The 22,843-nt window shown below is 43.7% G+C and overlaps 3 protein-coding genes and 1 non-coding gene across 8 annotated transcripts; 2 read left to right on the top strand and 2 right to left on the bottom strand.

Moving 5' to 3' along the window:
- Window positions 1-104: 104 nt before the first annotated feature.
- ndufaf5 (NADH:ubiquinone oxidoreductase complex assembly factor 5) lies at window positions 105-10,815 on the bottom strand. 2 transcript variants are annotated; one of them, XR_011179160.1, is made up of 13 exons: window positions 10,775-10,815; window positions 9,612-10,086; window positions 8,876-8,916; window positions 8,319-8,382; window positions 7,531-7,578; window positions 7,203-7,306; window positions 6,600-6,639; window positions 6,295-6,492; window positions 5,094-5,154; window positions 4,798-4,881; window positions 4,051-4,133; window positions 2,737-3,385; window positions 105-1,140 (listed from the first exon to the last, which is right to left on the bottom strand). XR_011179160.1 is itself a non-coding variant. In XM_069168076.1 (12 exons), exons 2-12 carry the CDS (start codon window positions 9,903-9,905, stop codon window positions 3,299-3,301), a joined length of 1,104 nt encoding a protein of 367 aa, XP_069024177.1. In that variant the 5' UTR covers window positions 9,906-10,086; window positions 10,775-10,815; the 3' UTR covers window positions 2,017-3,298. The 2 variants fall into 2 exon arrangements, 1 of the variants encoding a protein (XP_069024177.1); XM_069168076.1 differs by lacking the exon at window positions 105-1,140 and having other exon boundaries at window positions 2,017-3,385.
- trnar-ucu (transfer RNA arginine (anticodon UCU)) lies at window positions 5,913-6,004 on the top strand. Its single transcript is given in 2 exon segments — window positions 5,913-5,949; window positions 5,969-6,004. It is a non-coding gene; the product is annotated as a tRNA-Arg (tRNA).
- Window positions 10,816-10,881: 66 nt separating the features above from the next.
- On the top strand, window positions 10,882-19,149 carry esf1 (ESF1, nucleolar pre-rRNA processing protein, homolog (S. cerevisiae)). The gene is made up of 14 exons (XM_069167841.1): window positions 10,882-11,156; window positions 11,821-12,191; window positions 12,582-12,907; window positions 12,996-13,109; window positions 13,442-13,551; window positions 14,319-14,471; window positions 14,580-14,694; window positions 14,853-15,036; window positions 15,125-15,298; window positions 16,408-16,535; window positions 17,626-17,716; window positions 17,839-17,927; window positions 18,010-18,159; window positions 18,598-19,149. Exons 2-14 carry the CDS (start codon window positions 11,843-11,845, stop codon window positions 18,955-18,957), a joined length of 2,343 nt encoding a protein of 780 aa, XP_069023942.1. The 5' UTR covers window positions 10,882-11,156; window positions 11,821-11,842; the 3' UTR covers window positions 18,958-19,149.
- A 1,242-nt stretch (window positions 19,150-20,391) lies between these two features.
- LOC138209053 (E3 ubiquitin-protein ligase TRIM39-like) lies at window positions 20,392-22,293 on the bottom strand. 4 transcript variants are annotated; one of them, XM_069167398.1, is made up of 2 exons: window positions 21,559-22,293; window positions 20,392-21,492 (listed from the first exon to the last, which is right to left on the bottom strand). In XM_069167398.1, the coding sequence occupies exons 1-2, from the start codon at window positions 22,240-22,242 to the stop codon at window positions 20,602-20,604; spliced, it is 1,575 nt and encodes a 524-aa protein (XP_069023499.1). In that variant the 5' UTR covers window positions 22,243-22,293; the 3' UTR covers window positions 20,392-20,601. The 4 variants fall into 4 exon arrangements, with proteins under 4 accessions (XP_069023499.1, XP_069023500.1, XP_069023498.1 ...); XM_069167399.1 differs by having other exon boundaries at window positions 20,392-21,432; XM_069167397.1 differs by having other exon boundaries at window positions 20,392-21,979; window positions 22,016-22,293.
- Between the last annotated feature and the right edge of the window lie 550 nt (window positions 22,294-22,843).

Raw genomic sequence — 22,843 nt, 5'->3', positions numbered from 1 at the left:
TAAAAGAAGTTTGTGAAATTATTTAAAGACAGATCAGTTATTTATTTTATTTATTATTTTTGTTTAATAGATAAGATAAAAACAACAGCAAAAATGATGGAGTCGATGAATTGATTATACATTTCAGGAAAATTATTTTATTTAGTGATTACGTAAAAATTTAGCTGTATTCACCAAATTAAGATTTTCGAGACTTCCTGTTTCTGTTGATCAAAGTCGACGTGTTTTTATTTTGAAAAGCTGCTCAGAAAAAAGCAAAATGTCTGAATACGTTTACTTTGATTTAAGAGAGGAATTTTCACAATTATAGATTATGAACAGTCAGTCAGTTACTGATGAAAATCAGTGCCTTTGCATTTCCTGCATTACGTTAGACGCCTGTTTGCTAAATTGTTAGCCTCTGTGTGTCTGAATGACGTCCACGTTGACGTTGTGTGAGAGGTCAAAGGTTGATTGTTCACTGAGGAGGATTCTGGGCGAGAAAGTACACGCAGGCTTCATGTCCTTCAGCTTTGACTTTGTTCACGGTGCTGTACAGGTGAGCGTCCAGAGGTGTGCAGGTGTTTGGTGGTTCAGTGATCGTCGACCAGCTGTACGGACTCTCGACACCCGATTCCCTCCTGAGCTGCTCGCCGAGGTCTCTGATGTCCTCGTAAATCACCTCGGGTACAGTTCGGTCCTCGCTTGTGTTCCTGCCTGCTCTCTTTGCGGAGCAGAATCTCAGGGTGAGGATGGAGAAGAGCACCAGAGAAGCACCGATGACCACACCAACAGGGACTTTCCACAAGTCTGAGTACTGCTGCTTCTTCTGGTCTGAATCCAGTACATGTTCTCCTCCTGCTTCGTCCTCTGGCCGGGCTTTGGGAACCATGTTCGGGTCTGTGGTCACCTCCAGGTAAACCGTCTGTCTGCCGTTGCACATGTACATGGAGGTGTCCAAGACTTCAACGTTACTGATGTACAGGGCGTTGTCTGCCAGGGAACTGAAGCGTTTGTCGGTTTGGCGGTCAAGGCCGTTTATGATGCTGACAAGAGTCACCAATTTACTGGATCTGTAGCGAGTCCAGGACACGTTTCCCTTCGCATGAGGACAGGGGAGAGTAGCGGCTGTGTTCTGCAGCACGGTCTGTTTAGGGACATCTGTAAAGAAAAGAGGAAGAAATCGGTCGGAAAGCAAGGATCTATGTATTATAACAACATGGCTCTGTAGTAGAAGAGTCACAAACGCGATTCTGTAGTGGAAATCACTACATGGGCTCAGGAACACTTCTGAAAACCATCGTCTGTGAACACAGTTCATCGCTGCATCCACAAATGCAGGTTAAAACTCGACCATGCAAAGAAGAAACCAGATATAAATATGATCCAGAAACACCGCCGGCTTCTCTGGACCCGAGCTCATTTAAGATGGACTGAGGTGAAGTGGAAAACTGTCCTGTGGTCTGATGAATCCAAATTTTAGATTCTTTTTGGAAATCATCGACGCTGCATCCTCCAGGTTAAACAGGAGAGGGACCATCCAGCTTGATCATCTATAGTTTATAATATCATTAAAATATTCAGAGAATCTGGAGAAATCTCTGTTCACAAGGGACAAAGCTGAAAACCAATATTGGATGGTGGTGATTTTCGGGCCCTCAGGAAGTGCTGCATTAAAAACAGAAATAATTATGTCGTGGAAATCACTGCATGGGCTCAGGAACACTTCTAAAAACAAGTCAAAGAAAAAAAGAAAAGTAATTATTTTTGGAAATCATGGACACCGCATCCTCCGGGCTAAAGAGGAGAGGGACCATCCACCTCGTTATCAGTGCACAATTCAAAAGCCAGCATCTGTGATGGTACAGGGATGCATTAGTGAGCATGACATGGGTAACTTATTCATCTGGGAAGGAACCATTAATACTGAATGATATATAGAGGTTTTGGAGCAACATATGCTGCCATCCAGACAACGTCTCTTTCAGGGAAGGCCTTGTTTATTTAAAAAAACAATGTCAAACCACATTCTGCACGTATTACAACAGCATGGCTCCGTAGTAGAAGAGTCCAGGTGATAAACTGGCCTGCCTGCAGTCCAGACCTGTCACCCATTGAAAACATTTGGAGCATCATGAAACCAAACATACGACAAAGGAGACCCTGAACTGTTGAGCAGCTGAAATCTTATATCAGGCCAGAATGGAACATTTCACTTTCAAAACTCCAGAAACTGGTCTCCTCACTTCCTCAATGTTCACAGTGTGCCTTTAAAAGAAGAGGTGATGCAACACAGATACACATGCCCCTGTCCCAACTATTTTGAGACGTGTTGCTGCCATCAAATCCAAAATGAGCATATATTTTTAATAAAACAATCAAATTTATCAGTTACAACTTTTGACATGTTGTCTTTGGTTTATTTTTACTTAGATATGAGTTTACATGATTTACAAATCATCCCATTCCATTTTTATTTACATTTTACACAGTGTCCCAACTGTTTGGGAAAAAGATTTGTAGAACCAAACAATCAGTAAAATGTCTCATTTCATTTCAGAGCCAAATTTAGAGGAAAAAATATCACATAATACATATAAGCACTGTTAAAGGGTAATACTGACAGTTATTCATCACTTTCCTTTTACTGCCCGAACAAACAAAGAGTAAATTAATGAATCAGTTTTACATCTTTGCAGCTGCCTGAACGAAACCTGAAATCTATAAATGAAATGCCGATAAATCAGATTTCCTCACCAGCAGAGTTGAGACAGAAACATCCCGTCAACAGAAAGTAGAAATAAAGCTGCATCTCTGCAGACGTCTGCGTGAACACTGGTGTCGTTTCAATAAGAGGAAGTTGTGAGAAATAAATGCTGCGGAGTGTAAATGAAACTCGTGTTGTGTAATATGCACCCGTATGGAAAATGTAACGGTCACATAAAGCAATATTTAACGACAGACTTTTTTGTCTCAGCGGGTCTTCGCCCCCCCCCACACACACACACACACTTTTAACATTCACACTTTACTGTTTGGTAAAGCTCATACACTCTACAAAAAATGTAAACACAACTCCTCTGTTTTTGCCTCACATTTTTCATGAGTTGCAGTAAAAGATTTCAGACTTCCTTTGTGCTTTTATTTTTAAGGCTATTTTTAACAGTAAGCTTCCTGTCGAAGGAAATGACATTCTCAATATTTCATTGCTCAACTTTATTCCAGAGATTAACATTTCATCACAGTGTTTAACTCGGCTACAAAACATAGTTTGTTGAATTTAAATATATTATGTACAATCTGCAGCTGCTCTGTGACTCTATGACTTGTCTGAGCTGGTCGGCTGGCTGACCTTCGACAGATCTCCAAACGACGCAGTGGCCGAGCCTCGCTTCAATGGTTTGGCCTGAAAGAAAAAAAGAACACTAAAATCAGGAATCGAATTTTAAAAAAGATTTCTTGAATTTATGGAAGCCTGTTTACGCCAGTGAGATGGAAAAAAAAAAAAAAATCCTGTATGTCAATATAATAAGAAACCTTCTCAAAATAATGAATTAGTATCTGGAAATAATGACAAACTTTCTGGAAATAAGCACTTAAAAGCTTCTCATTATAATTACTTACAGGATCTGGGTTTTTTTCATCTCACTGGCAGAAATGAGTTTCTGGATTCTGGCAATTTTTGCTAAATGATGTAATAAAACAAATTCACAAAAATTCACAAACTACTAAAAGTTTTAGAAAAACTGCTAAACGATGAAGAAATTTTGACTGCAAGTCACAAAAAACCTCCACTGATGAACAGTGTTTTAAGTGAACAGTTCCCGAGTATTCTGATGTTCTCTAAAGAAATGTAAATAACGTTTGTTTCTGTTTATTTATTCAAACATCTGGAATCTGCTGAAACAAGAAGAAAAAGAAGAAGAAGAAGAAGAAGAAGAGCAACCATCCTCAGAAAGTCTCCATCATTAACTTCCTTCCTTCCCACAGGATGTGAACGCAGCACAGATGGAGCTGCAGTGCAGAAACACACCAGCAGCGCTGTGATGAACCCGCATCAGGTGTTCTCACCTGGGACTCATGAGGCTTCCAGCCAATCATGTAGAGGATCTCAAAGGTGACGGGGACAGACCCGTCCTTGTTCCCATACATCTCTGAAACATTTCCAACAGACAGAAATCTTAGAAAACTCGTTTATGGGAACAGTACAACATTGTGAACACAGCCTGACTATCTCGTCTCTAAGAAACAGGAACGGTCTGTTTCAGTCTGATGAGTCACCGTGATGAATAAAAGGCTCCTAATCAGGTTTAATAAAAGAAATGCTGTGGAAAGCAGAAGTGTCAGAAATAAATCCTGAATGGACTACTGAGTCAGTTTATATCAGCACATGTCAGGATGATCCGGCTGCTATTACTCTGCCGGTAGGTTCCTGAGGGTATGGATGACTGAAAGGAAAACAGAATGACCTGTTTTGTCCCCGCTGTGATTTCTGACCCCGCCTCTAACTGTGTGGTTTCTGACCCCGCCTCTAACTGTGATTTCTGACCCCGCCTCTAACTGTGATTTCTGACCCCGCCTCTAACTGTGTGATTTCTGACCCCGCCTCTAACCGTATGATTTTGTCCCCCCAACTCACTGTAGATTTTTTTTGTCCCGCCTCTTTCTGTGTGATTTCAGACCTGCCTTTGACTGTAGATTTTTTGGCCCCACGTCAGACAGTTTGATTTTGGCCCCACCTCTAACTATGTGATTTTCGCAATATTCAAAAGAAAAATCAAATAGTTCAGAGCCCTAATTTACTGCTTTAAGCCTCACCTTTATAAACAGCAGCTGCTGCTAAGATGGTGTCTCTGTGCAGCAGCGACCTCCGGTTCCAGGCACAGTTACTCTCACCCATCCCTGAAAACCCAACATGAGGATGATCAACAGAGACTGCACAGATTTACAGATGGCTAAAATAACCCATCGTTGGCTCCAGCATTTAGTTCCAGATACATATCAGACTGGACTTCTTCCTTTTTCTAATCCTCTCTTTTTAATCTACAGCGCCACCAGCAGGTCAGGGTACGTCCATGAGAGTGAAATTACAGACTGAATTTGTGAATTTGTACCTTGTAAATCAGTCATGACTTCCATGATTCCTGGATAGTAAACCTGAACGTCATCGATGTCCTGCAACAAAGAGGGAAACGGTTTACGAGAGTCGATGAAAAAATTCTCAGACTGTTCCTGTTGCGCGTGAACAGTCAGCACAGTGAAGTATTCCAATTGTCATCTCTTGATCAACATCAGCACCTGAGTTCCATACATTTTTGTGACCACTAGTACGAGAACATTAGTGATTTCACCGTGGCCCTGAAACTGGAGCAGAGAAACATCAGATTTTGGGCCAAACTTTGGAAATGGTCAACAGAGACCCTTGAAATGCTTCAGAAAGTCTACGGCGATGAAGCGATGAGCCGGCGAGATGTTCCGAGTGACGTTCAGGTTTCAAGAGCGAAGAAGGCACGTCAGGTCAGGAGACACCAGCTGGGTTTTCTTTGACGTTGGCGGCGTTGTGTCACCGTGAATTCGTCCCCCAGAGTCAGACTGTCAACACTGAGTTCTACTGGGACCTTCTGAGGCGTCTGTTCTGGTTTGAACTTCTTTTCTGCTTTGTAGTCTTCAGGTCAGTCTGGGTTTTGTGCTTCCAGTTTCATTTTGAAATGACTCACCTCTTGTGTCTCTCTTTTTTTTTCATTTCCTGTCCTTTGTATGATTGTTGGTCCCTCCTTGTCCTTCCCTCCCTGCTGCATTCAGTCTGTGTGCTCTTCTTCCCTCTTTGTCACTTTGTTTCAGTTTTCTGTCTGTTGCTGCGTCTTTTGAAACCCAGAGAACACAAACCACCTGAACTGTGGCGCCATGGCAACAGGGTTTACCTACAGGTACGTGGCTCTGTGGCGCAACGGATAGCGCGTTGGACTTCTAGCTAAACACTGAAGAAGTGATTCAAAGGTTGTGGGTTCGAGTCCCACCAGAGTCAATGTTTAGTCATAATCTTTGAGCTGCTGCAGTGCTCACGTACCAGTGGCCCCAGAACCGTGGAACTCAGCTGCTGATGTTGATCAAGAGACGACACTTGGAATACTTCCTCATAAAGGTTATTGCTTCCTGCTGCTACGTGTGCATCACATGTACTTACAGGCTCATATTTCTTTGATCGACTATCGTACGTGACTTCTTAGGTTTCATTTTCATTGTGTTGACCGCTCTGACTTTAACTGTGTTTGATCGACAGAACTTCAATCAGAAATCGTGTGAGTGTTTTCTCACCACAGTGAGCATGTTGAAGCCCGCCTGGCCCAGCAGATTGCCCAGGTCGGTGACGGCGGTGTAAGGGGAGACGTGGGGGGAGAAGCCTCCCTCCCTCTCGGTCTCGGCCAGCTGGAGGGAACATCGCAGCTCGTAGAGCGTCTCCCCGCCCACCATCGCCCCGATGAACACGCCGTCCGGCTTCAGCACCCGGTGGATCTGAGAGGAGGACGCAGACCGTTAACGGGTGAGCCAGCCCTGCGGTCGACTTCTCACGGCGGTGCCACAGTGGGCGGAGCTGCAGCCTAGTGAACGTTTGATCTCACCTGTTTGAGAACTCCGGGCAGGTCGTTGATCCAGTGCAGGCTGGAAGCACAGAACAAAAGGTGAGTTAGATACACAGCGACGTCTTCTAACCTGAAAACCAGGAGCTACAAATGCAACTACAGACAGAAAGAGGCGTTGAATTTATATTTTTTACTTTATTTCTTATTTCAATAGATTAAATAACTGACTAATCACAAATAATTGCTACAAAAATGAATCCTTCGTTGCCTTCTTGACTATAAATGAATAATAAAAGGTAGAATATGGCCTCAAATTATTTTGTGTATATCACATTGTTTAGTGCTGGAATAATTTCAAACAAAACAATGAATTGAATTTGTTTAAACCTGCACCCAAATAATCAGATTCAAAAATATCAATTTCTTTCAGCTAACAAACTAACAACATGACCACATGAACGAGAAGCAACGAGACCAGAGAGATGGAACAAAAAGGAAACACAAAACGACTACGACAGGACTTCTGTCAGATTTAGAAGAAGGACTCCATCGTGTGGTAGAAGTCAGAGAAGCAGCTTCAGGTCCAACTTCAACCTTCAGTGAAGACGAAAACATCTCCAATCACACGGCGGCTGCACTCACGTCAGGCTGCTCATAACCAGGTCGAAGGTGTTTTCTTTGAATGGCAGAAACTCCTCGTCAGCCAGAACGAGCTGAGTCGGGATCTCAGTCAGTCGTCTCTGCTTCTGAAGGTTACAGAGAGGAAACCAAATGGGAAATTGATTTTACATGAACATCACGCATCAGCAACCGAATTCAGCAAAGACAAATACTTCTGATCAGCCAACTCCAAAAAAAACTAAAAAAAAAAACCTATTAAAAATGATTCGATAAAGGCTGAAGATTCTGCCTCCATCTTCTTCCCATAAAGTGTTTATGTGTTGGATTTATTGTGTTCTTCAGATCTCACCAGATTCTGCTGGGAGACGTCCGTCAGGAACAAACGCTCCACCACATCCTGAAACACACACAGACACACACTTTACTACACCCATCATTCATCAGACACAAACACCTGATACCAACATCTAAATACAGTCAATACAAAAACATACACGTGTTGTATGAGATCCTACTTTGACCCCAATGCGTGTTTATTTCAGCTGATTTTAAAGTGGTTGTTAAATATAACTAATCTAATCGTTACTTTTAGCTAATTTAACTGATAATCCATTAAATTAAACTATTTGTTTCAACATTTATCGACAACATTTAGCTAACTTAACTGCTAATCAATTAGCCTACATTAAACTAGTTGTTCCACCATTTATCTGACTAATTCAACTGCTCCATTACTTCTCATTTCTAAACATTTAATCCACTGTTTTACATTTAACATTTCACTTTGTACTAATTATTTCACACTTTCTAACTTTTTAAAGCAGTAAATCCATTGTCTTCAAACAATATTTCACCATTGCGTTTAGCTTTTAAACTGTCCATTATTTAACTTTGTAATTATTTCACCATTCATCCATTTTAGCTATCAAAAGTAGGAAATGATGTAGTTTTTCCCCTTTTAATTAAGCTACTCCACATTACTTTAAATGAAAAATTTTATTCTTTTGGACGCTCTCCTCGAGAACCTGATCCAAACTTTTTTTGTATATTTATGGCATTAGTTTGTTGTAGGCTGTATGTTTAACTCAGCTGGTGTGATTATGTCTTCATGTTAATGTGCACACATACAGACTGTACCTTGCTTAAATGCTCTGCGATGTGACTTTTCCCACCACCGATGTCCAGCGCCAGAGGAAACGTCCTGCGAAGACAAGAAGAAAGAGGAAATATGTCAAACGGGGACGTCCTGTTGTCGTTGCTGCTCCTCTGTAACGTTCTGAATTTCATCTTTTAATTTTTCAGTTATAAAATCATCAAATTGAATTCATAAACGGTCAGTTTAGAAATTTGTGGGATTCCAAAATAAATTATGTCCATAAAATGTAAATAATGATATGGACTAATGATAGATAAACAGTTCACGATCAATGAAGACATTATTGTCTGTAAATACAAGATTTAAGATGTTTGTCAATTAAATTTAAGACTTTTTAACTCCTCTTATATTGAGGAGAGTGAATTCAGGGCAGTTAAAGCCTTCCTAAGACCTGCAGATGTCCTGATAGACAAACAGTAAAGATGGATTAATAATACTTTATCAAAAAGGACTTTTTCTATTGGTCATCAAAAGGACCAGAGATTTCGATAATCCTTGTTTCAGGAGCACCGGTCGAGCCGCGTCCTCATGAACCCACCTGGCGATGTCGTAAACTCGATCACCCACTCGACTGCCCACCTGCAAACCAACAGAAGAAAAAGAAGTGAACCGTCACTGAGCGGCTGGTTTATCAGTAGATTATCAGTAGAATTCAAGTCAATTCTTAATTTTTTATGTCCTTTAATATCTGACACGTTTTTGGGAGAAATTCCACCAAAACAATAGAAACAAACATGCAGCCTCTGATGTGTCCTGTGGTTCATCTCACTGTTGACTGAGTCGCACTGAGTCAGAAGAGAGGACCGCAAGAGGAGACACAAAATGACTTCAAACAACACAAAGAAAGTCACAACGAGCAGGAAGTGACGAACAAGAGACGCTGGAAAAACATTTACACACGAAAAAGGACTGGAGAGATGCAACAGTACCACACAGAGACAAAAAAAAAAAAAGTGACAAAGAGACACAAAAGCAGCATGAAAAGGTCCGAAACGAGCACACAGAGACACAAAACAGAAAGACATGCAAACAAACCACAAAAGTGTTCAAAGTGTTGGAAAAGAGACGTAAAATGAACATAATGAGACACAAAAACGCGACTACAAGCTGCAAAACAACCAGACAAAGACACAAAACGATGAGAATTAGATTCAGACACGAGTGTTGAAAAAGAGGCCTGAAATGAACATGAAGAGACACAGAAGGACCAGAAACAGCTCCTCTGGAGGTCAGGGGCCCCGCTGTGGAGGCCCCGCTGTCCCGCCTCCTCTCACCTCGTCCCTGAGGTAGTCATACTGGTGGCTGTCCTGCTGACAAGCTGCCCAGTTCTTCTGCCTCTTCTTCATCTCCCTGTTGAACACATTCATGGTTCCCCGGCTGGACGCTGACAGGCGCCTGCAGGGTTCAGACCTGGGCCCAACCTGAAGTCTGCAGCAGGAGGAGGAATAGGAGAAAGAGGAGAAGGAGGAGGAGGAGGAGGACATGATCCAGCTGCCTGAGGAGGCGGCAGGAGGAGACGCAGCCGTCTGCAGCCCCTGCAGGACCCTCTGACACGCTCTGCTGCTCATGGTGCTGCTGCTGTCTGCAGGTCAGCTGCTGTGATCTCAGACAGAGATCCCCACCAACAGATCTGCACTGTACAACTGCTTCCTGTCCTCCACGCTGGGTGACCTCAGGGGGAAGGGAGGAGGGAAGACGTGGAGCTGGATTCAGCAGGGCTCCCTGAAAACTCTGGAACTGGAGCAGCGCCTGGAAACGGACAGGAAGTACCATGAAATGTAAACTTCTGTTACTGCTTCTGCTATTACTGATAACTGATTATCCCTGATTGATCTGTTTCCCGGTTTTTCATAAATTCATAAATATTTCGTTTACATTTATATAAAACCAAGAAAAGCTAAAAAAAAATATAAAAAAAATAAAAATTATAATCAGGTTGTAAAAGCTAGAAGCAGGACACATTTTGCATTTTATTTATTCAACATTCAACCAATCTATAATCGAAAGAAGTTAGCTCTCATGCCTAAATAAAGATAAGGGACAATATTAATATATTACATTAAAAAATGCGTTAAATTGTGCAAAATAACTAAATGGATTAAACCTTTTGACTTCTTAAAGTACTGTGGTTTGTCAGGGCAGAAATACTTGCTATGATCTGTGACTGTAGCCGACATGTCTCATATTTTGAAAATAATTCACTAGAAATGAAACAAAACGTGTTTTTATTGCTTTAAATGTCAAAGTTGATTTCATAAGAGAAAACAAAACGATAATTAATACTATTATATAATTGGACATTGATGGTCTTAAATGCGTCCCATACTTCGTTTGCAGGGCTGTTAACAACGTGAGATGAATATAATACCAGTAATATTCGTTGTTTGGTTAAAAGCAGGCAGAGAAATGTTGAATCTATTTTGTTAGCTGTGCTTACTTGCTTGGAAGTCTTTTACGCGTTCTGCTCCGATTGTCCTACTTGGCTTGCCGTAGCGAGAAAGGGGTGGGGAAACAGAAGGGTCACGGCAGAGTTGCATGCTGGGAAAACACGTGTATCCGGCAGAGCTGTGAGGCATCAGTAGAGTTTTGTCTTTGCTATTATTTCTGATTCATTTTTAGTTTTTACTTTCACAGACGGACCCTCGGTGCTGTGTGAAGTTTCCGTTGTCTGTCCCCCCCCCAGCCCCCCTCGCCATTTGTGTCTGTCTTCCCTGAGCGGACATTTTGTTTACATGTCGGTGTGGAGGTTCCCGCAGCAGCGACTCTCACCGGAGACCGTTTTTACAAACACAGCGCAGCGTTTGTGACTCTCCAGCCAGGTAAACTGTCATGTTTGAAACCAACTGCAGAGAGCAGGTTGTAAAACGGGTTTAAACTTGTTTTAAAACGTTTTTTTTTTTTTTAAATTTTTATTTATTTTTTATCCCGGTGCAGACACGTGATAGTCCAGTTTGTGGTCCGGACCCAGTTTGTTGATTTCGTTCCTCACATAGGACCATACTTTCTGACAGTTTCTTTTTAGGAGATGTTTGGAAAAACCCAGAATCAGTGAAACTTTATTTATAATGCAAAGTATTATAAGGCATTTTAAAGAAATAAGGTATTAAAAACGTTTTACATTTTTTTAATCTAACCAATGAAATACGAATAAAAGCACAGAAAAGTTAAATGCTGCTGAATGAAATAGGACAGAAAAATATAGAAACTGGGACCAAGGTGTTTTTTTTTTTTTAATAACATTTTATTAGAACTTAATATGTAGACAAACAAGAGCAAAAGGTTACATAAAAAAAACAATTAAAGTTATATAATGAACCAAGTATGAGCTGTTACAGTTTGAATCTCGTTTTGTTTTAGAGCATTAAAATGAGGAAATGTCTTTGCTAAAAGCAGAAAAAGTCACCATTTCTTACCTGTAAACTTCGGCCGTAATGATGATGAGGTTTATGTCACCCGACACTACGTCCTGTTTCTTTTCTGCAGGTGACGCCGTGACTCTGCCACCATGTCGTCCAAAAAGCAGCAGGATGGCGACGAGCGCTTCCTGCGGGTGCAGAAGGACCCCCGGTTCTGGGAGATGCCCGAGAGAGAGCGCAAAGTCAAGATCGACAAGCGCTTCCAGTCCATGTTCCACGACAAGCGCTTCAAGGTGAAGTACACGGTGGACAAACGAGGCCGTCCCATCAACCACACGTCCACAGAGGACCTGAAGCGCTTCTACCAGCTGTCCGACTCGGAGGAGGAGGAAGCCGAGGAGGAAGCCGAGGAGGACGCGAAGAGCGGGAGGACGACAGAAGCCAAAAAGGAGAAGAAGAAAGTGAAGGCTGAACGAGGAGTCCGAGTCGTAGAAGAGGGTGAGAAGATGTTTTTTATTCTCTTGTTCACTGATGAAATGAGAACAGTCTGACATGTCTGGTTCTGAAGTCAGCCTCCGAATTAAGTGTCTCTGATGCCGACCAATAGCAGCGTGGAGGCTGTAACCATGGCGACGGTAAAGACCGAAGGACTTTGCTTTCATTCTGTTGGTGCGACCTGTAGACGCCGTCTCTCTGCGTCAACAGACAAACGTTAGACGCTTTAGACGACTTCGTTTGTTTACATTCTGGTTTCCGGTAGTTGGTTTCTGGCTCCTCCCTCCTGATGACATGAGGGCGAGCTATGATTGGTTGGGGGGCCAGCATGTAATCACCTGATCTAAACCTGCAGACACAACAGTGATTCCAACTATTATCGCGTATCCTCAGGTGATGAAGACGATGAGGAGCAGCAGTCTGCAGAGGAGGATGCTGATGAGCTGGCAGTCACTGGCAGCGGTGAGGAGGAGGAAGATGACGAAGATACAACGGAGGACAGCGTCGTGGCGAGCGGATCTGACTCGGAGGAGTCCGGTCTGGACTCGGAGGACGACAGTGACAGCGAGCCGGATCTGGCCCGAGGGAAGGGCAACATCGAGACGAGCTCGGACGAAGACGACGACGACGACGATGTGGACGCCATCCTGAGGAAAGAGGAAGAGGAGATCGAGCACGACTGGGGGGAGCTGTGCAAAGACGCTCCGCGAGGTGACGAGGTGAGGCGACGTCCGGTGAGGGAGGGAAACACAATCGACCAGGAAACACAAACGCTCTTAACGTGTTTTGCCCGTGTTCGTGTGTCAGGTCGCCGCCCGGCTGGCCGTCTGCAACATGGACTGGGACCGGATGAAGGCCAAAGACCTGCTGGCTCTGTTCAACTCCTTTTTGCCTAAAGGAGGCGCCGTGCTGTCTGTCAAGGTAAACCTGCTCCGTTCGTGTCCTGCTTGTTGTTGCTCAGAAAATAACTTCAGCATTTATTAGATATTAGGACTCAGAAACAGCTATGTTTGGGGGCGGGGCTGTTTGATTGACAGGCCTGGGCTGCAGGCAGGTTTCAGTCATAGGTGGGCGTGTAGTGTTTCCCATAGGTTGAGAAAGTACTTGTGGTTCAGCATCAATAAAAGATCAAACATACAATAATAAGGTATTTTTCTTGACTAAATTGTTGACATATGAGCACTGTTTTTGCTGAGTGTTGTCTGTTTTCCAAGAGAGATAAACAGCAGTGCATGCTGGGTGTTGTTGTCCAGATTTACCCGTCGGAGTTTGGGAAGGAGAGGTTGACGACGGAGGAGACTCAGGGACCGTCGGGGCTGAAGGCGCTGCCCGACGACTCGGAGGACGACACGGAGGAGGAGAGGTAACGTGTTGGGAGTTTACTGAGGTCAGAATGAAGCAGGTGTAAGTCGTTCACCCGCAGGTGCAACAAAACCATCAGCAGAGCAGAGACGAGTCCAATAGATGCTAAAAAAAAAAATGCGCTAAAGTTTTTTTGAAACATCCTGGCTGTGCTAAAAAAAAAAAAATCATATTTTTCTACCCCGACCTTCAACAAGGAGCGGGCAGCACTTTGCGTCAACTGGAGACTTTTCAGAGAGTCACTGATGATAAAGAATTACAGAGACCGGGTGTCTCACAGATGGGACAAAGATGAAAAAAGTAACGGCACTAAAATCGATCCCTGGGGAACGCCGAGCAGATGTGCAGTTTGACCTGAAAGTGTTTTTACTCAAGTTCTTCTCTTGACCTCCACAGTTTCCCTGAACTGTCTGACAGACGTATCAAAGTTAAAGCTCTTAATGTTTTACCCTCAGTTGTTGACTGTAATCAAAAGGTGCGAAAAGTCAGAGAATTTATCGGGTCTGGGTCGTTCCTCACAATTCTTCAAGTCCTAACCAGTCAATCGATGGAGCTGGTGAAGGCGTCCAAACTTTTGCACTTTCAACAACTTTAGTTTTTACATTTTTCTTTTTAAGTTGATGAAATTAAAAGTCGTAGTTGGAAGGAATTTAATTTATTTCTTTTCACTTCAAAAATCAGCAAAATATGTTATTTTTTCCCCCAAACGTTTACAGTACAGCAGTCGTGTTCTTCTTGGGTCTGATGTTTGTTTGTGTCTACTCTCAGGGATTACCGGGAGAAGATGCGTGACTACCAGTTCAAGCGGCTGAAGTATTTCTACGCTGTGGTGGAGTGCGACTCAGTCGGCACGGCTGCAAAGATCTACGAGGAGTGTGACGGTTACGAGTACGAGAGCAGCTGCTCCGTCCTCGACCTCCGGTACGACCGTCAACAAACGTTTTCAAACTCGTGTGCCGTCGCCTGTTTAATGTCTTGCCGCTAGAAGAGAGCGTTTGTGTCGTTGACCTTTAAATCTCCACCGAACAGATTCATTCCCGACGACGTGAAGTTCGACGAGGAGCCCAAAGACGAGGCGACGGACGTGAACCTGTCGGCCTACACGCCCAAACTGTTCACCTCGTCTGCTGCCGCCACGTCGAAGGTGAGATGTTTCCCAGCGGATACTGCCGCCGAACAGACTGTTAAGACGATGACTGAACAACCGTCAGGATGAAATGAGCACGAGAGGAGCAGGATGGTGTGAGATCAGCAGACGAGCAGACGATTCTTTGACCGATGTGTTTGTTTTGAACCCATCAGGTGCAGCTGACGTGGGACGAAACCGACCACGAGCGTGTCACCGCCCTGAACAGGAAGTTCAACAAAGACGAGCTGCTGGACATGGACTTCAACGCCTACCTGGCCTCCTCCAGCGAAGAAGAAGAAGAAGAGGAGGAAGAAAAGGAGGAAGGTGAAGATGCAGAGCAGGAGAGCGGAGAGGACGGTGAGAGACGGGAAACTGTTGTGACGTCTTCTGCTCTGACGAGACGGAGCAGCTGATTGATGTGCTGCTCTGTGTTTGTGTCGGGCAGTAAAGCCTGCGGTGGGGAGGAAACCGCAGGAGAAGGAGGAGGAGAAAAAGAAGAAGAAGAAGAAGAGCGACGAGCAGATCTCCAAGTACAGACAGCTGCTGAAAGGCATCCAGGACAAAGAGAAGAAGCTGCAGGAGGACAAAGACATGGAGATGGAGATCACCTGGGTGCCAGGTAGGATTAAAGTCTTCACTTCCAGGTTTAGTAGCCAGGTGCTGGGACGGAAATTATTCACGGTCAGAAAAGACTCGGAAAGAGGAAAACATGGATCTTAATATGTGGAGTGATGAGAAGGAAAGACTTGAAGGGAGCTGAGAGTTTTTAAAGCAGATCGCAAGAAATCAAAGCAATCTCCTCAATATAGTTATTTTGCAAAATTCACGTGATTTGTTCCTCAAAAACTGTCGTGACCTGAAAGTATGACATTATAAAGTCTTCTTTCAAAATAAAACGGACTTTATGACCAAAGCTAAGTGTTAATTTCCAACCAACAAGGCTCCGCCCCCTCTCCTTTCACCATCAAAACAAACTGCTGCTAGCTAACCACAACAACAGGAAATGACGGGATTTGTGGGAAATGTGTTCTTATGATGGGAATGAGGAATAAGTTAAATGAGTTTTCTCCACACTTCCAGCTGTAAGAGACTGAACTTTGTTTTAGTGCTGAATGAATGTGATTTAAAAAGCATTTGAAGCTCTTATTGTGACAGCAGATGGAGCTTTTGTATTCTATATTACAGTCACAGACTGTTCTGTAAAGCTACGACACTTTTAGAGACTTTTAATCACTTTGAGCCCCGTGATGGTTCTCTAATTCAACACAACGCAAATATTTCTGGGATGTGCAGCAGGATTATTATCACAGGAAGTCACCACATATTACTCTTTAGCAGGAAATACTTTTCTCACAACTTGCAATTTTTGCTAATTCCTTTCATTTTACCAGCCGTCACGACATCACAGTTTTTGAGGAAAATGTGCATTTCTGATCAAAACAATCACAAAAAAGAACTCTAAGAAATCCTCCGACTGTCTTAGGATGGAAAAAAACATATAATTTACCCAGAATTCCTGGAAAATGAGTCCTTTTTGAGTCAATCAACAGGCCAACAGAGAATGCAGTTTATTTGTTGCTTTGTTTTTGCCTTGTTGAACTTTTTTTTTTTTTTTTTTTTTTTTTTAAATCTCTGTAAAAACTTGTTCGTGTTTCATCTGGTGATCGTCTGTGTAACGTGCTGTTGGGGAGTTATCTGTGCTTCAGCGAGTTCATGTTATCACTGCAGGCCTGAAGGAGACCACAGAGCAGCTGGTGAAGAAGAAGCTGGAGAGCAAAGACCAGCTGACGCCCTGGGAGGAGTTTCTGCGGAAGAAGAAAGAGAAGAAGAAGCAGAAGAAAGGTGAACGGAAACAGGTACGTTCAACTGTCGCAGTTGTTTTACGAAGGTTTAAGTGTTTGTCGATGGCTTTTATCAAATCATGTAAATCATGTAAAAAAAAAATATATCAAAAACAACATCTCAAATGTTGAAACTGAGAAAGTTTATTGTTTTAGGAAAATTATGTGCTTTTTTAAAATTTGATGGCACCAACACATCTCAAAGTTGGAACAGAGTCAAAATTACGAATAATTTGTGGATTTCATCATCTACAGTTCATAATATAATCAAAATATTCAGAGAATCTGGAGAAATGTCTGTAACAAGGGACAAGGCTGAATATTGGATGGTGGTGATCTTCAGGCACACAGGCAGCACTGCATTAAAAACAGACAATTCTGGAGTGGAAATCATTGCATGGGCTCAGGGACACTTCTGAAAACCATCGTCTGTGAACACAGTTCATCGCTGCATCCACACATGCAGGTTAAAACTCAACCATGCAAAGAAGAAACCAGATATAAACATGATCCAGAAGCACCGCCGGCTTCTCTGGACCCGAGCTCATTTAAGATGGACTGAGGTGAAGTGGAAAACTGTTCTGTGGTCTGACGAATCGAAATTTGAAAACAATGTCAAACCACAGTCTGCACGTATTCCAACAGCATGTCTCCGTAGTAGAAGAGTCCGGGTTATGAACTGGAATCCTGCAGTCCAGACCTGTCAACACAAGAATGGGACAACATTTGACATTTAAAACTCCAGAAAACTGGTCTCCTCAGTTCCCAAACATTTACTGAATAGACTACATCCATATCTGTCCAAACTCATGGATGTTGCTGCAAAGACGCTACAGATAAGTATGTATATCATAAGTATGACATGAGATCATATTGACCTTGACCTCTGACCTTCGACCACCAAAATCTGTTGACTTTATCCTTCAGTCCAAGTTAAAGCTTTAGTCGAATTTGAAGAAGGTCCTTCAAGGCTTTCCTGAAATAAAGAGGTGACATTGATTGTGACCTTTGACCTCCAACTTTCTTCTTTTTGTCCTCAGTCGTATTGATCGAACAGCTCTGCTGTGTGTTGTTTTATCAATCTGTCTGATTGATCTTCTTTCAGGGAGCCGATGACGAAGACATCAGCGACGACGAGCCTCCTCCGGACGTCGACCTCAGTGACCCCTTCTTCGCCGAGGAGCTCGGCACTACAGGTGATCAATCAGCTGATCAATCAGCCGATCAGTCAGGTGATCAGTCAGTTGAGAAGTGAATGACGGAGTTAAAACAAAAGATCTTTAAGGTTTAGTTTCCGTGTCGTCTGGTGTGTCTGCAGACCTGAACAACAAACAGAAGAAGAAGAAGCAGCGGCGAGAGGAAGAGGAGCGGACGGCTGAGGAGGAAGAGGAGCTGGAGAAACAGAAGGTCAGAGGTCAAAGCCCCTCCCTTCTCCTCCCCCCTGTCAGTGTGGATGTGCAGCACGTGACGCTGTTTGTGTGTTTTCCAGGCGGAGATGGCGCTGCTGATGGAGGACGACGACGACAAACACAAACACTTCAACTACGACAAGATCGTGGAGCAGCAGAACCTGAGCAAGAGGAAGAGGAAGAAGCTGCTGAGGAAGGGCGAGGAGCCGCTGGGGGATGACCGCTTCCAGGTGAAACCTTCACATCCTCATCACATTCTGATGCTTTTTCTCGGCAAAACGGCCCAAAGTCCACAAGAACCGTCTGCTAGGACGAATTATAGAGTCCAGAAATATTTGACTTCTCTTTCTGTGTTGAACTTAGAGAACCTCAATGTGTCTAAAAGTGTCGAAAAGTGTCGTAGCTTCACGGAACAGACAGTCTGAGACTGTAATATAGAACACAAAAGCTACATCTGCTGTCACAATAAGAGTTTTAAATGCTTTTTAAATCACATTCATTCAACACGAGAACAAAGTTCAGTCTCTTACAGCTAGAAGTGTGGAGAAAACTCATTTAACATATTCCTCATTCCCATCATGAGACCACATTTCCCACAAAGTCAGTCTGACTCAGAGACACAGCAGGAGGGAATAACACGTGTCTCACCTGTCTCCGTCTGTCCTCAGCTGGACGTTAAAGACACTCGTTTCCAGGCCATGTTCACCTCCCACCTGTTCAACCTGGACCCCTCCCACCCCAGCTACAAGAAGACCAGAGCCACTCAGAGCATCCTGGCCGAGAAGCAGCGCCGACGGGAGGAGGAGGAGGAGGAGGAAGAAGAGGGGCGGAGCCACACGCTCGGCGGTCAGGAGACCACGCCCACACAGGAGGGTGCCAAGAGTAAACAGGAAGTAGCGGGGAAGATGCGGGAAAGTGACGTCGGCGCTCTGAATAAAGCGATGGACCCGAGTCTGTCGCTGCTCGTCAAGTCGATTAAAAGCAAAACGGAGCAGTTTCAGGCTCGGAAGAAGCAGAAGCTCACGTAGAGACCTCATTTCTGTGAATGCCGACGGTCCTGGAGTCAGACACTCGTCAGGTCGAGTCCTCCTGACCGGACACCATCCACTTCCTGTCACCTGGAAACAACATGAACTGAATCCTGCTGCCTCACATCAGGTTATATTTTTATTTCTCTTCTCATTAAATCGTTTACAAACAGAACTAAGTTTGTGTGGGTTGGTCCTTTAATGTGACAGTTTCATTCAGACATCAAGTATCACTTTAAAGACATTTATTAACGTGGTGTTACTGATGTCTGCTTCCAGCTGCATTACATCTAATGACTCATTAAACGTTTATCTGCCGCATTTCACTGAAAAATCCTGAAGGTGCTTCTGTTACAGCCGCTCCTATTGGTCGACAGAAACCTGAGAGGTCGGTCTCCTCCGGGCTGCAGCTAATAAAACGCAGCGACACCTGTCAGGTCTGGATGAATCTGATGGTTTGATTGTTAAATCAAAGGCACGAAATCATCTGCAGTCACACACACACACACACACACACACACACACACACACGCACGCACACACGCACACACACTGATGAGTTCATCATATCATAATTCTGAAAACAAATCAAAGTGGTTTCATTCCTACAGATTACTCCTTTAAAGAGTGCCGGTGCAGCTCTGTCTGTCAGGGTTTATTTCCTCCTTCTTGTATCTCAGAGTTTATTGCAGCTCACAGATCAGTTTTACAAAATGAGGTCAAACAAACAAACTGCTGGTTTAATATTTAACAAATTGTTGGATTTTAACAACTTCTTATTTCGTCCACTGTGACAAATCTTCTTGTGAAAAGTGATAAAGCTGTCAGATAAATGTGGTGGAGTGGAAGGAGACAGTAGCTGAACATTTAAATACTCCAGTAAACTACAAATACCTCCAAATCGTACTTTAGTACATGTACTCAGTTACTTTCCACCACTGACTCTTCTCATGTTGTTCCTGGATGCAAACAGGAAGTTGAGGTGTTTATGTTGTTACCTAATGGCTGCTGTTCTGATTCCGTCTGTTGGACATAGACGGGAAATACACCAGGCTAAAAAGTTTCAAAATAAAACATTTTTCACAATCTCAGCATTATAATATTGATCATTACGAAAACAGTGGAGGCTGAAAACAGATATTATTTTCAGAATATGCTTTATTGGTCAAATTTAATAACATACATCGTCTGTCAGTGTACTGACACTCATGATTGATTAATCTGCTGATTGTTTCCTACGTTAACTGATCAATAATATGACATGTAGCCCATAAACACCCCAACATGTTGATTTTTCGTACCTGCCTCTCCCTGCTGCAGTTATTACATCATATTATGTTACATTTGATTGTAAAATCTCTTCATCAAAAAACAGAAAAACCTTCAACCTGCAGAGAAAATGTGTTTCCTGCTCAGATGTGTTGATGTTGTGACTCTGAAGCTTTCTGACACTCTGACAGAAACATTCCAGCTCAGGACATCATGACTTTTAATGCTGCATCATCACATCAGACAGGAAACAGTGGGGACATACTGGACATCAGAGGAGACACATTTCCCTCAGCCTCAGTCCCACAGACCGGATCACAGAGAACCTTTTTAATAAGTACGTTCACTGATGGAGACGCTTCATCATGAAACAGATCAGGCAGTTTGATTGACAGGAGAGATGATCAGAGGTGCAGAGTTTTTACCACCTTCATTAAGACAGGGACCGAAGTATGGGAGGAGTTTGTCAGTGAAGGAGCAGCCAGTAAAGGAGTAGATAAGAGCTGCAGCATCGACATCATAAAAGGAGACCAGACCCTCCTCATAATCCACAAACACCCCCATCTTCTCAGGATCAGACCCAAGACTCAGACGGACTGGAGGGTCAGCAAGAGCTTTGTATTCATTTCCATTTCTCAGACGTAAAGTCCAGAAACCTTTCTGAGGAGTCACTGTGATTTTTCCCTGCCTCTTGATCGACTCTCTGACCACTCCTAAAGTCCAGTCCGTCTTTCCTTTAACCTGAACCTCAAAATAAAATCTGCCTGCAGAGAAACTCTGTTTTCCTAAAACAGAGACACAGAAAGAAAACCTCTCTGGGTTGTCTGGAAGATTCTTCCTCACGTCACCATGGTTCACTTGTTTCCCGTCATCAGACAGGATGAGTTTAGGATGTGCTGTATCAGGATCCAGAGTCACGTCCACTGCAGACTGCTGGAGTCTCTTCAGCTTGGCCTCAAACAGCAGCTTCCTCTTTTTCCTGAGCGTCTCCTCCAGCTGAACCACAGCTCTCACCACAGTCCCCTCATATGATGGTGGACGGACGCTGACCTCTGTCCGGTCCTCGGTGGGTGGAGCAGCTGTCAGGGACGAGAAGCTTTGGAGGAGGTGGAGGTAGTCTGTAGAGCGTGAGAGCTGCTCCACCTCAGAGCTCCTCTTCATCAGCTCAGAGATTTCCTGCTGCAGATCTGTGATGAAACCTTCAGCCTGTTTCTCTACTGTTTCCTGCTTCTCTTGGATCTCCTCTATGAGCTCGTTCAGGCCTCTCTCAGCCGCCTCCTTCAGAGCAGTGAACACCTCAACACCTTCTGCTTTCTCTCTGTCTGCAGCAGCTTTACTCGTCTTCACAGACTCTTTGAGCTCCTCAATCTTCAGTCGTCTCTTCTGGATCATCTGCTGAATCTCAGCCTCTGTCTTCCCCAGCTCTGCCTTCTTTCCTTCATATTCTCTCAGAGGAACCAACTCGTGTGTCTTGTGGTCTAAAACAAAGCAGAGCATGCAGACACATGTCTGGTCAGTCTGACAGAACAGCTCCAGAGGTTTATGGTGCTTCGTACACATCCTGCCTTCCAGGTTCTCCACAGGCTCCGTCAGCTGATGTCTTTTCAGGCTGGACGTTGTCAGATGAGGCTGCAGGTGAGTCTCACAGTAGGAGGTCAGACACACCAGGCAGGACTTGAGGGCCTTCAGTTTGGTTCCAGTGCAGACGTCACAGGAAACTTCTCCTGGTTTGGCAGCTTGTTGCTCTGAGCTGCTGCTGCTGGCTTTCTGTTGAGCTTCATGTCTGAACTGAGCTACCATCTCAGAGATGAACGTGTTGATGTTTAGTTCAGGTCTTTTCCGGAACACCTTATTACACATGGGACACTGACACCTGTTGGTAACGGTCCAGTGTTGAGTGATGCAGTTTTTGCAGAAGTTGTGTCCACATGGTGTGCTGACTGGATCAGTGAACACATCCAGACAGATGGAGCACAGAAACTGATCCTCAGAGAGAAGACAGCTGGCAGCAGACATGTCTGCAGTCTGAGGACAAAAGTCAAAGAGGGAAAAACATCATTTTAAAAAGAGTTATGAAGACAAATATTCTTCTATTGTTTCTTCTGTTCTACAGCTGAACTTCAGAGTTAAAGTGACACGAGGAGTCGGTACGAAATCAAAGGAGCTGAACTTCCTGTTTGATTGAAGCTGTAAGTTTTGTGTTGATGCTGGTTGTTGAAACAGTAAATCTGATCAGCTGTACTCACCAGTGTTGGACTCAGGTGTTGAGGAAGAACAGATGAAGTTTATTTTGTCTTCAGATAGAAACACAGAGATTCGTCTCGACTGCAGCTCTGCCGTCTCTCTGACTAACTTTATCTTTCACTTTAATCTGAACTTGAACCTTGTCCTTCCAATGTTTACTCGCTTTTTATTGCTGCTGTTTGTCAGGGTGTGTTTCCTCATTCAGGTTCAGACATCAATATAGTCTCACCAAGTTTTCAAAAAAGTTAGGATGCTGTGTAAAACGTAAATAGAAGGAGGAGGGGTGGCGCCACATGGTCAGCGCTCAGGAGACCATACCCACACAGGTGGGTGCCAAGAGTAAACAGGAAGTAGCGGGGAAGATGCAGGAAAG

This window comes from Embiotoca jacksoni, unplaced genomic scaffold (assembly GCF_022577435.1).
Source record: "Embiotoca jacksoni isolate LCO1_2020_lvr unplaced genomic scaffold, fEmbJac1.0.p SCAF_4, whole genome shotgun sequence".
Lineage (NCBI taxonomy): Eukaryota > Metazoa > Chordata > Actinopteri > Embiotocidae > Embiotoca > Embiotoca jacksoni.
Note: the sequence above shows the minus strand (reverse complement) of the source record. Positions and strands in the feature narration are given on the sequence as shown.

Bases quoted from the DNA above. Each gene is read 5' to 3' on its own strand.
- ndufaf5 (XM_069168076.1), bottom strand. From the start codon at position 9,905: ATGAGCAGCAGAGCGTGTCAGAGGGTCCTGCAGGGGCTGCAGACGGCT. The intron at 5,155-6,294 runs GTGAGAAAACAC...TCTTTGTTGCAG, and splicing joins GCTTCAACATGCTCACTGTG to GACATCGATGACGTTCAGGT. The intron at 3,386-4,050 runs GTGAGAACACCT...TTTTTCTTTCAG, and splicing joins GGAAGCCTCATGAGTCCCAG to GCCAAACCATTGAAGCGAGG.
- LOC138209053 (XM_069167396.1), bottom strand. From the start codon at position 22,242: ATGTCTGCTGCCAGCTGTCTTCTCTCTGAGGATCAGTTTCTGTGCTCC.
- esf1 (XM_069167841.1), top strand. From the start codon at position 11,843: ATGTCGTCCAAAAAGCAGCAGGATGGCGACGAGCGCTTCCTGCGGGTG. The intron at 12,908-12,995 runs GTGAGGCGACGT...TTCGTGTGTCAG, and splicing joins ACGCTCCGCGAGGTGACGAG to GTCGCCGCCCGGCTGGCCGT. The intron at 17,928-18,009 runs GTCAGAGGTCAA...TGTGTTTTCCAG, and splicing joins AGGAGCTGGAGAAACAGAAG to GCGGAGATGGCGCTGCTGAT.